We start from the raw sequence: 13,442 nt of genomic DNA on the forward strand, positions 1-13,442 counted from the left end.
TGGTGCAGAGGGTATCTTTCTTCAAATAAATTGCTCTTTCAGATTTCAGGAACTATATGGTAATTACTTGTTTGTCAGAAGCAAACAAACCAGACATGATGCTGACTAAATAGAAAGAATAAAAAAAAAGAGATGTGATGACGTGGCTTGTCGTGATGCGTCTCCGGATAAAAGCCCCCATCTCTACATCTTGACCAACACAACTTCTAGATTTTGTGTGGACATTACATGGATTAAGCATTCTCCTGGTGAAGAAAGTCTAAGAGGAATCATGAGGAGCACATGTGTTGTCACTGTGCTCCTACTGAAAATGCTACAGTGCCTGGCATTAGATGGTGCAGTATTCCAACTCTTGATTTCAATCTGTTTCAGATTTTTTTAAATAGCAGTAGTTGCATATAGAAATCTGTGTCTAATTATTGCTTGCATGTCTGTATAATATAGACAAAACATTTTCTAATAGCTAGCTACTGAAATATTGATAAGAACTTTTCATTTTTTAACAATTTCTCTTTTCAGAATCACCATTTCAACTTACCAACGCAGCTGGGTTTTGCTTGGTTAAAACGGACTCCATTTGCCAAGAACTACGCTGGACAACTGCTGACCGATTGCTGGTGCCTGGCAAAAATAAATGTCTGGGAGCCCAGGGAATAACTGTGATGAGTGAAGTAAGCCTCTACGATTGTGATGAAACCAGTGAGCTCCAAAAATGGAACTGTACGAATGGAACCATGCTCACCCTCCAAGCAAACACCGAACACAAGCTATTTATTGAGCTCCAAGCAGATAACAAAGCTGTACTGGTGACAACAGCAGGACCCAACAGCAAACTCACGATATCAGGGACATCCAGTGGAGCTTGCACAAGAACTTACAGAGGTATAAACCTGCATTTTTCACAAGATCCAAGTAACTAATTTTAATCTGTATCAATCACAGTGCTTAATTGCAACAATTTTTTTGTGTTGTTTTTATTCATTTTTCAGAACTTTACACGATAGGAGGCAATGCAGCAGGAAGGCCCTGCATGTTCCCTTTCTTTTACGAAAACCAGTGGTACTCAAGTTGCACTTCGACTGACGCCCAAAATAACTGGTGCTCTGTTGAAACCAAATACGATCGTCAGATATGGGGCTTTTGCCCATCAAGCGGTGAGTACTGAGTACTTAGTGATATAGTATAGTCAGTGTTTTAAATGCTTATTGTTTTGCCATTTTAAATTAAAAAAGCACTTTATCATTAGTGAATGTTGAGCTGTTTGAAAAAAACATGAGAAAAGCAAAATAACATAAATATGCCACCTCAGGAAATTGGTAAATCTTCAAAAAAGATGCCTCCCAAAGTATGGACTGAGGCTCAACTTGAGCCTCCATACACAGATGTATATTTTCAAGCATACTGATATTTCTAACGGCACTTGCTGGGTTTGAGTTTACAAACTTGAATTATTTCTCTCTGTAGCTAATCTATACAATGTAAATGTTACATTTCTTTGTAGAATTACTGAAAAAAAAACATTTATTTGCTATTTAACCCTTAAGTGGTCACCCTGAGAATGTGTCCAAGTTATCTGATGTCCTCATGACAGAAAAAGTTGTTTTTTATTTTATTTAGTTAGATGAACTTGTATATTATGTTTTGCAGATAAGGACAGCTGGATCAAACATCCAGTAAGTGGAGCATTTTATCAACTGAACACCAATTCTGCTTTGACGTGGGCAGAGGCTGAAGCAAGCTGCAAGCAGCAGAGCGCCTCCTTGCTCACCATCAATGACCCCCATGAGCAGGCTTACATAACAGGTTCAACGACTTATAAGAACTCAGACTGGCAAGAAAATACATGAGCTCTTCATGGTCTTTCTTTTTAAATGTTCTTTTATTTCACCCATATAGTGTTGCTTGAGCCAGAAGGAACCCGCCAAGGATATAAACTTTGGACCGGGCTGACTCTGGATTCAGAACATGGCTGGAAGTGGTCTAATGGGGACCCTTTTCGTTACCTTAATTGGGATTCAGGTAGGATTTTTCAGTCTCATATTTTGATAAAAATCACAAGGTCCACAAATAGCTTTCCTTTAACTCTTCACAAACTTGTGTTGCTTTTGTTCTTGTCATTTATATGCAACAACAAAGTCTCTGGACACAGCGTTGTATTTACACAATCATTTTCTCTCAAGATGAAAAACTAAATTACAAAATTAAACCCTGATGTGAAAAAATAGTTATGATAAGTTACAACATACCTAACATTTTCCATTATGTCGTTTTAGGACAACCAATCACCCATCCAGCATATACCTGTGGAATGATGGATGGAACCGTAGGGTACGCATGGCAAAATTCAATATGCAGCAAGGAATTTGGCTACATCTGCTACAGTAAAGGAGTTCTGGCTTCTCCAACGGCAGGTAAAATAATTTTTACTTGGAGAAATTAAATATGCTTATGATGTTGTGAACTTATATTTATTGCACCTTGTGGTTTACATTCTCCTTTTTGTGTTTCCTGCAATCAGTTCTTAACATGGGATATTGTTCAGCACCATGGGTTCCATACAATGGTCACTGCTTCCGACTTTATCGAAATGCCCAAAGCTGGTCTGGTGCTCAGCAGGCTTGTCGTAAAGACGGAGGCGATCTTGCAAGCATTCGCAATATGGAGGACCATAGTTTTATCACGTCAGAGCTTGGATATGGTACCCTTATTTTCATATCAATCTGTCTTCTGGAGGCTTCTTAGATTGGGGTTTTCTTACACTTGACAAACCATCCAATTGCTAAAATTCAAGCTAACTATTTTGCCTTTTCTTTTAATCACAATAAGGAATTTGCAAACTAAGCACATAAATTAAAGTTTATGAAGTCCTATAAACTAATGATAGATATTTAGATGTATAACGGCAATTCCTTTATTTATTTCTGCTGTCTGCAGCCTCCACTGATGAGCTTTGGATTGGACTCAATGACATTAAAACAGAAGGACTGTTTGACTGGTCTGACCACACCACAGTTACCTTCACTAGCTGGGAGGTTGGAAAACCACAAACTGCAACAAACCAAAACGATTGTGTTCTTGTCAGAGGAGAGGTGAGAAACATTATGTTCTCTTTTAAATGTGACACATTTGAATCTGGTCTGGTATGGTGAAGCTGGGCCACAAAGCAAAGAACTCAATTTACCAATGCATTTATAGTCACTCAACTTATTGAGATAGGATCCATGATGGTAGATGAGCTTCTGACATAGAACACCAACTGTTTCTCTACATAGAAAAAAGTTAGTGGAGGTAGTTCATGGATTAGATCTGGTTCTAACCCATTTGGAGATTTTTTAAGTAAATCCCATTGACAGGAGAGCCAGAACTGATTGGAGGTATTACAGTCATTTTGAATAATTTTGAATATGCAATCCAATGAGTCTTGTTTGTCAGATTAAAAGTACCTTTTGACAATAACAACCTATAAGCAGGTATTAAACATACTTTTCATTAACCCAACATTTGTGTTTTCAAAAATAGTTTCATTGCTCTGATGTAATACTTTAATTAACTGTAAGTGGAAAATCATCATAATTTATAGAAATATACACATTCAAACATCCATCTGCATGTAATTAATCTATTAATTTGTTTCACTTATTCATTAAGTTCCTAAAATAAACTAACTTTTCTACATTATTTTGAATGGGTCTGCATAGATCAAATCTGTGTATTTTGACAATATATTGTAAAACAAACTGTATTTTCTTCCTGTAGAACGAAAACTGGGCGGATCGTGACTGTAAGGAGACCCATGGCTTCATTTGTATGAAAACCAGTGCTTCTGAACCCAGTGGGGATGAAATACAACAGGATACAGGTTGCAAAGTTGTGAGTGATTTTTTCCAAGTGTGGAAAAACATTTTTTAAAATATTTTATCTGGCATAAAAGTAAAAGATTTCAATAAAGTAAATAACAAAACAAAACAAAACACAGTTTTCATAAGTGATAGAATTAGAAATGCACAATTGTCAGTTCAATGTTTTGCTGCCTGTTATATTGTTTTGCATCTTGACACAGAAAAAGATTAAAATGCTCTTTTTATTTTTCCTGAAAAGGGTTGGAAAAGATACGGATCCTACTGTTACTTCATCGGAACAGAAAGAAAGACATTTGGAGACGCGAAAGAGGAATGCAAGAGATCAAATTCTTACTTGGCAGATGTTTCAAACAGGTATATATAAAATATACATATTTTTACAGGCATGTTAAAAAAAAAGAGCGAGAGAGAGAGGAAGAGAAAAAGAGAGTGAGGGAGGCAGATTTCTAACACCAAAGGGATTTTGTGATACAAACAAGCCATATTTGTTTATAAGAAATATTGCTAAAATCATAAAATACAATTCATTTTCTTGTAATGATAAACAAATTAGGTGACATAAGAAGAAACAACTGGTCCTCTGAGATAAAAAAATGACAATTAAAAAGCTTTAAGTGTATAAAGAATACACATAAAATATTACACCATGTTGTTCTGTATAATCTTAGACCTAGTAGGACAACATAGCAGCAACATCTCATTCATAAAATCTAGCTGTTTAACTAATGTGAAACATACTGTAGCTCTATCTTGTTATTTAAGAAATACCTTTACATTATTGCATCTAAATAGCTCAGTATTTGGGACTAACACACCTAACTTAATCTTTATCTTTAGCTAAATTAACCTATTTGGTAGCTCAAAATCAAATATGTAAGTTAAATAACAAAAATTATTGTGGTAAATGTTTTATTATTTTATTGTCCATGTTTCCAGGGTGGATAATGCCTTCCTAGTCAGCTTGGTGGGCCTCAGATCCGAGAAACATTTCTGGTTAGGGCTTTCAAACCAGAAGAACCAAGATGTTTTTGAGTGGACCAGCACTGTGCCTGTGAGATATACTCACTGGAACAGGGAAATGCCAGGTACAAAACATCTATGTTCATATAATGTGTTTGAAAGTAACTTTTAAAATGACAGTTGTTAATTTCTTTGCCAACAAGGGCGCAACCAGGGTTGTGTCGCAATGACCACTGGTAGCACTGCGGGCCTCTGGGACGTTTTGCCGTGTACAAACAGAGAAAAGTACATCTGCAAATATCAAGCAGAAGGGACAGCTTTGACACCTGCACCAACGACTGCTCCCTCTGACCTTTGTGCAGATGGATGGACCAAAATCTCATCAAGATATTTCTGCTTCAAGGTGAAATTTGATATTTTTAATGTATGCACTGCTAAACTGCAGTGATTTGTCAACATAAGTGACGTCAGTTAGAAAAAATGGCTGATTGCAATTGTGATTGTTCTAGGTTTTCAAATAATTGAAACACTAATAATAAAATCCTCAATGGCTGCTTTATTATAATTTGAAACCATGAATTTGCCTTTCTGAGATGAGAGTGTGATTCTTCTCTTTTAACTTGTTTGAGGCAACCTGCACATTTTGTCATATTTTTGATGATGACAGTTAACTGATAAACAAAAGACATCAGAGGATGAACTGCAGTCTGATTGGAGACATCGCATTCACTTGAATTTTGCTCAGTAATAAAATGAGGGATGAATGGACACAGACAGATAACAGGAGGTGAACTTCTTGTGTTTATAGGTATTTCCAGGGAGTTTAGAGACTAAGTCATGGTTTGAGGCCAGGGACTACTGCAGAGCAATCGGAGGAGACCTACTAAGCTTCCACAGCGCTGCTGAGTTGAATTTGAATAAGCAATCATCTAGGTACAGCATGACTTTATTTATCTACTGCCATAAACAGCAATTTTTCAATGAGTTGCACCACAATGCTTTTTTATGTCATTTTTCTTTTTCTTTTTTTTTTGTTTGCAAAATGATCAATATCTCTTTGGTATTTTCTCAGTAATTGCTAATAAGGCTGAAATCACATTATGGATGAGAAATACCATGTAGCATGCTTACATTATAAGCATGCTGCATGCTTGCTTATAAAGGCACATATACTGTAAAGGTATATGAGTCTTTACAGTGAAGCATATTTTTAGGGTTGTCTATAGCACATGTGTCAAACTCAAGGCCCGGGGGCCAAATCCGGCACGCCGTAGCTTTTTATGTGGCCCTCCACAGACTAAACACTAAGTGTGATTGAATATTATATTATCAATCATATCAATGCAGTTTTTATCTGTTTACTGCCAATTTATATCAATCAATCCCTCCAGTTTCTTGAGAATTTAGTTGATATATGGTTATAGTCCATGATTTATACAGCCAGTAAATAAACAGTCTCATTTATTATTGGTTCCTGAAGGGACTGAAAAAATGTTCAAAAATGTTATGTAATTTTAAGATTTCATTGACATATTAACAGTTTGTGAACAGGTTTTATCAACACATTCTGGCACAGGGTTAGGCAACTCCAGGCCTCAAGAGCCGGTCTCCTGCAACTTTTAGATGTCTCCCTGGTCCAACACAGCTGATTCAAATAGTTGAATCACCTCCTAAACGCAGTCAAGTTCTGCAGAGTTCTGCTAATGACCCCATTATTTGACTCAGGTGTTTTGAAGTACAAACATACATTTATTAAGCGAAGAAAATATATTTAGAGATTAAGCAAGTGCAAAATTTTGAATTTAAGTTAGCAGAAATTCAGAGGCTGGTTGGAGGGACAAAGCCAGCGAAACTAGAGACTCTGAGCCTTTTATAGGAGTGCAGGGAACACGCACACATACTGTATTTGTGATCAGTGGTCTTACAAACCCTGGTCTTTATCCATACTCATCCATATATGGCAGCCTGAGGAATGTGTAGGTCATCCAAAGTACTCTTGTATTTGCTACTGAAACTTAAATATATAATCTGTTTCCGGATCCTACTTCTACAGCAAATATTCAATACTCTGGATTGGACTTAGTGCCAGTGACCAGGGCACTGGTTTTGAGTGGAGTGACGGATCCCCAGTGAGTAAACAGATTGTTTTCTTTACAGGACTTCTCAATCTGTGACAAAACTATTTATGATCTTTATGATCCTTATCATAATGGTTTCCTTAACAGGTAAACTTTCAACACTGGAAAGATGGAGAACCAAACAACAAAAACAATGTTGAATCTTGCATTGAATTCTTTTCAAGCGATTGGGGTCTATCAGGGTCTTGGAATGATAAACAGTGTGAAGCGCCTAATGGCTGGGTTTGTCAGATTCGTACAGGTAAAAGGTGGCTATGGCATACAGTTATATAAAGTTATGCCTAGATACATTGAATGTTACCAAAGTTTGTGTTATAGTTCCCAATTATACCATATATTTATTTCTGGTGTGCTTTCTATCTATATGTAGGGTTGACTCCGAAGTCACCCCCACCTCCTCCAACTCCAGGTAAGTGAATTATGTAATGACTTGAATACAATAACTCAGTTTTTAAATTTGAAACGTAATAGTCAACAAACTTTCTGGTGGTGATGCTAATAATGGTTGGCAAACCCTCAGACTGTGCGCATATTTTTACTCTGACAAATTGAATATTACTTTTTGAAATTCACAAATCGCAACTGTGTCGTTAAACTGTAATCAGGCTGGGTTTGTCTGGTTCACTTCGGGTTCGGGTTGAATTTTCTCCTTGCAAAAAGAGTTTAAATCCTGAGAAACGCCTTTCTTTACATGTTTACATGTCTACCAGAGTTTCACCTAGAAAAACTGCAAAGCCCTGTGGTGGGAGTGTCATGATGAACCACCAACAGGCCACCATGTTTTTGTAGTAAAAATGTCAAGTTTAAAGGAAATGTAGAAATATTACTCGGAAATTATAGGTTACTTGTTGACAATATTTATAGAGTCTTAAAAAAACAAACAAAAATTCAATTAAAATAAATAATATAATATTTTTGCACTTCTGTTAAATTCCAAGTAATTAACCAACAGATTTTCAAACTCCAGGTAATGCTGGTCATATTTAGAGCTGACTCCAGGCATACATGAACTAAGCAGCTGCTGAGGCATAAATGCTAACATTTTATCATAGATGTAGAATTTTAACATTTGTTTATTGAGAATGAAAATGTTAGATCTGATTTTATGATTCATGCATAGATTAAAAAAGGTTTTTATTTTATTTAACATTGAAATTTAAGATTTAAATGTGGTGTAAAAGTTTAATGAAGAATCTTTGTAGTTAGATTGTTGTGCTACCATAGCTATCATCTGATGTGATAAGTTTAATGTTTTCAACAAATTACAATCATCAGTGATTTTTTAAAGCTCTGCCAGTTAATCCAGGGCTACAATCTGCCTGTATTGTATCAGACTTTACTTTTATAGAGTATCTAATGTGCATTATTTGCTATGGCAAATGCACAGATTACAACCGTACCGCTGATGGGTGGCTGGAATGGGGGGGAAATCAATACTTCATTGAAACCCGGAAAAGGGCCAATGACGATGCTCGAAAATCCTGCAGAGAGAAACATGCTGACCTTGTGACCATCAACAGCGAAGCAGAGCGTACTTTCCTGTGGAAACAGGTATGTTTATTCATTATTTGGTATGGCACATTTGCAATAGCTCATTAAGATATAACTACAAAAAACAATAAATCTCAAATTTAGCTTGTCAAAAAGAAATCGATATTCACCAGATTTCAGTGGAATTTTAATTTACTTTATATTAAAAATTATGTGAACAGAGACTCTCAAAATCATTCAGGCTCTTTGAACTTGTTCGCATTTTATCATAAATATATGAGATGTATTTCATTGGGATTTTCTGAGTTAAATTCACACAAATGTTCATGACATTGTGAAACTGAAGAAAAACAATAGACTTAAACATTAAAAAATAAAAATCTAAAAAGATTAATATTTGTTATAAACCACCCTTTTATTTGTCAGTTTTAAATAATCTTTAAAATGTCTGATCTGCAGATTCCAATTTTGGCCAATCCATATGTTTTTTGTCTGAAAATTTAAATGAAATAGCGATAAAGTCTCTAGTCTCCCTCATGGGATAGTAAACGGTGACAGTGAGGTTTAGGTAGGTATAATTGGTGGATAAGGTCGGTTTTCCATGTAAGTTTTGGATGATCTCCCAAAACTAAGAAAATCAGTGGTAAGCATTTGTAAGCATTTTTGCATCTCTGCCTCAAGTTAAAAAGCACCTGAGATTGGAGTGTAGATTTATCTTTCAGCATGAGAGAGGAGAGCTAAAATAGCTTACAGCATGTAATGTGTTCTGCCCTGGCTCAATAATAGATGAGACCTAAAATCCATGACCCAGGATTAAACATTTCTTCCTACAGACATTTTTACTGTGCTATTTTATAAAAAGAATGAATTCCTCATTTGACTGAGCTAAATGATAACTTAATGAATTGCCCAAAAAAATTAGATGATATGCAGCAGGATTAGAATTGTATTTGCCTTTTGCAAAGTTCACTGAAGTTCACAATGTTATGAATTTACACAAGTTATTCACTTCTGAATTTCTTGTTACATTTCTCTTACATATTCTCCTGCACTCATAAACTAAAATGAGCCTTTGTTTGAGTGTAGATATCCAATCATTCTGATTCTTTCTGGATTGGACTAACTGTGGATCTTGACAAGTCATTCCAGTAAGTTTATGTTCCAAACATATTTGGGAAAAAATGAATATCTGTTTGCAAGCTTTCTTTCAAAGCATTATAACATTATAATGGTAACAGAGCAGATTAATGGATTAGTGTATTTTTCTTTGCATACTTGACCTCGTCTTTTCTTGCTTTAAGATGGATGGATGGTTCTCCAGTGATTTATCAAATGTGGGATGAAGGACAACCTAATTTTATTAATTTTGATGAAAACTGTGTTGTCATGAAAACGTTCAATGGTAAGTAGATAACTAAATGAAAGTAACTGAAAAAACTATTTTATATGTGTTGTTAGAATATGAGCCTTGATAATTTGGGAACATTTTAATAGGAATGACCGTGATGTAATCATTAGATCTTACATGATTTGAAGTTTGACTTCTACGGTGATTTACTTTTTTCTTGTGACTAAAAAGAACTTTTATTATTTTGTCCTTCTGATTGCATTTTTTAGATAATGAAGTAAGATAATAGGGTATTGTAGAAAAATGGTTCACCAACTTTTACTCATTCAAAAATATAGACAAAACTAAGACCAGGGGAGGGATATGAACTATTAACAAAATAGTTATTATTATTATAATGCAATAATAATACTATTAGTACTTTTTTTATTTTATCATTTCACATACATCTACACCTGTAGATTTTCTTCTTACTTATTGTATTTTTATTTTAATGGCCAGTACAGAAAGGTTCAAATGAGAATAATGAAGAAATCAGAAAAATTAAACAATAAACAATCTGTAAAGATATGTAAATATGAATACTTTGGTAAATGTCACCAATCCCTATGTATATACACACAAAATTGTGAAATGCATTTTGTGGCTTCCTGACTAATCATTTATGGTTTCACAGGGTTCTGGCATGATTACAACTGTGGATTTGAATTCGGCTCTATTTGTAAGCGCAGTAGCTCACCTCCTGTCAATGCCACGGTGGCTCCTACAGTCCCACCTCAAGGTAACTGCAAAGAAGGCTGGAAGAGGATCAACTCCAAGGTGAGATTTGGCAGCATTTCAGTTTTATACCTTGAGAATATCTGAGAATATCCTTCTGTTGGAGCTAGATCGAATGCATTCGGTTGGAATATACACAAATTGTAACTTAATTTCTTATGGCTCAATTTCAGTGTTACAAGATCATATATAGTAAAAAAGTAACATGGTTCAATGCAAGGCAACAATGTCAAGAGATGGGAGGAAACTTGGCCTCTATTCCCTCAAGACATGAGCAAGGTTGGTTTTCTCATGACAGTTTTGAACATTTACTTCAGTTCAAGTTATTTGCTACAATACATTTACCTTAGTATTTTGCTAAGTTTTCTAGTCATCAGCCTTGCTGTAGTTAGGCTTTGTATTTGACTACTAACCACCCTCACTAGAAATATTGTTTGCAGGTCTAAACATGATTAAACTGGAATGCAAAGTGATGGGAATTTCCATGCCAATCAGAAAAGCCAGAAATTTATTATGTTATTGATTTGAAATTGTCTGGGACTTTAACGAATGTTTTCTGTTTTCAGTTTTTTTAGTGTCTGAAATGGCGAACACACCAAATAGAAACCTGTGGATTGGTATTCATAGCTCGTATGGCAATGGGTTTTACTGGACCGATGGACGGCCAAAGTCTTATGTCAATTTTGATATTTCTGTAAGTTAACATTGTATGTTTGTGTTGTCAATTTGAAAATGTTATTACTCAAACAATTAATTAAATATAACATTTTGTGTTATGTTTTATTAGCGAAATAGGCATTCACCCTTTACACATCGTTATTATTATAGTAATATAAAAACATTCATCTTTCTTTGTACAAAATCAGTAGTTTTACAATTTGTCAGAATCCTTTTGATGAAGACGTAAGTAATTCTTAGATTATTTACGTTTGAATACACAAAAACCATTCCTTTTGCTAGTGAAACAAGCTTCGCTCTGACCCACTGGCAGAAAATTATGTCCTAATAGTGAGGGCTGGTCTACCAGGGACTGAATAAAGAAAATGTGACTGAATAGATATGATCTCTCCCTGTAATTCTGATCACATCTCCCTCAGTTTTCCCCTGCGGGGAACAAAAAATATTCTCTGATTCTGAGGTGTACAGATTATAATAATCTTAAAATGTTGCTTTATTTTGCAGTTGTATATTGCATTTCGAAACGAGGTGAGTATTTTCTAAAATGTAATTCTTACCATTTTACACTTAATTACCATCTTTTTTGATCTACATTTGCTGGGTTGTCATTTCTAACAGAAAAAATGTGCTGTGATCAACGGTAATCCTTCATATGGACTTGGAAAATGGATACCTAAATCCTGCAATGACACCAATGGATTTATTTGTTTAAGTGGCTTACGTAAGTCATTTAAAGTGGTTCCTGCTGATGGTTTTCAAAACAGTAAAATGTTCACTTACTTGCGTGCTACACCTATTTGTCCCACTTTCAACCTTCAGTCCAGGTCTAGCTTATTTCTCTCTGCGAAAAAAACATCAAATGATTAGTAAAATTGCAAACAAAATTTGCATAATTAATATTTGTAAATAGGAATTGAATTGATTTGTGTAACCTTGTAAAGAGAATTTTATTTTCCTTCCTTTGGCTGATTGGCCAATCACAAGAACTTTTTATAACCATTTTGTTTGCACAATCCTTCTACTTTGCTCCAGATGTCCAATTTTACTTAGGTGGTGAAGTTACTTTTAAGTTAGATATTTGACAGATATTGCCCTTATGTCTCACTACAGTCAGCAATGGCTTCTCATGCAGTGTGCTGTCACAGCATGAGATACGTCACTTGGGAAGACTCACTGTACTTATGCAGAATGCATTGATTCAATAAAAGACCACCAACAAATTCCAGTTGGTAGAAACACACAAACAGCAAGACCTCAAACCCTAAACTCAAAAGCTTCCAAGTGACCCAAAAAGTGATACTGAATTATGTTACTACTCTACACTACTGAGATACACCTGATTCTATGAGATTCTACGAATCTTAGTGGATCGTTACATTTTTAATTGACATAGCATTGACCAATCAGCTGTAAAAATTAGTACCTGCAGGTGGAAACTCACACCAAAGCAAGAGAGTTTTTTTTTGCACCAGTAAAAAAAATATTAACTAAAAGAACTTGAGTAATTATTTTTTACGAATAAATTTTTTACACAAATTATTTTCTGAGGATGCACAAAAAATATTTCTCCATTTTATTTTACAAGGTTACACAACTCATGCATTCTGATTACAAGTAGATAGTATTTAATTATAATCATTTCTATTTAAATGTATACATTTTTAAATGCACATTTTTGCAATGACATAAGTACTATGATTGAAAACTAAAAAATTATTACTTATCATTTCTATTCTTAAACAGAATCAGATATATCTGAAACAACTAAACCACCAAATCCAGAGAATTACTTCAAAATCCTAAATGATTCTATCAAGCTTGTCACCCAGCAAAAGAGTTGGTCTGATGCTCAGAAGACCTGTGAAGCTGACGGTGCCAAGCTGGTCAGTGTACGGAGTGAGTGGACACAGGCTTACATTGAGCTGCTGGCTTTGAATCTTAAACGTCCTCTGTGGATTGGACTCAATAAAAACCAGGTAAGGTCTTTACAGCCTCTAAAAGCAAACATTTATTCTAGATTCCATTCAAACATATTAGATGTAATGCTTTCATAACAAAATGCTCACAGGGAATTGGCGAAATGCAAATTTTTACAGGTACAAGACCTGTCTGATGTATTAAGTGGAAATATGAATTTCAGTTTGATCAGTTGAAAAATGTTTAACAGATATTTTAGATATTTAACAACGT

General features: G+C 35.0%; 1 protein-coding gene across 1 annotated transcript; it reads left to right on the forward strand.

The window, feature by feature from the left end:
• The first annotated feature begins 229 nt into the window (after positions 1 to 229).
• LOC129357948 (macrophage mannose receptor 1-like) lies at positions 230 to 11,952 on the forward strand. Its single transcript, XM_055026865.1, has 23 exons — positions 230 to 335; positions 520 to 882; positions 990 to 1,154; positions 1,648 to 1,803; positions 1,897 to 2,019; positions 2,274 to 2,411; positions 2,519 to 2,698; positions 2,935 to 3,089; positions 3,757 to 3,870; positions 4,099 to 4,214; positions 4,797 to 4,945; positions 5,024 to 5,223; positions 5,629 to 5,753; positions 6,874 to 6,949; positions 7,046 to 7,199; positions 7,329 to 7,367; positions 8,346 to 8,509; positions 9,536 to 9,597; positions 9,751 to 9,851; positions 10,474 to 10,616; positions 10,748 to 10,853; positions 11,141 to 11,780; positions 11,871 to 11,952. The coding sequence occupies exons 1-22, from the start codon at positions 272 to 274 to the stop codon at positions 11,275 to 11,277; spliced, it is 3,030 nt and encodes a 1,009-aa protein (XP_054882840.1). The 5' UTR covers positions 230 to 271; the 3' UTR covers positions 11,278 to 11,780; positions 11,871 to 11,952.
• Positions 11,953 to 13,442: the final 1,490 nt, after the last annotated feature.

Source organism: Poeciliopsis prolifica, unplaced genomic scaffold (genome assembly GCF_027474105.1).
Source record: "Poeciliopsis prolifica strain line A6 unplaced genomic scaffold, Auburn_PproV2 SCAFFOLD348, whole genome shotgun sequence".
NCBI lineage: Eukaryota > Metazoa > Chordata > Actinopteri > Cyprinodontiformes > Poeciliidae > Poeciliopsis > Poeciliopsis prolifica.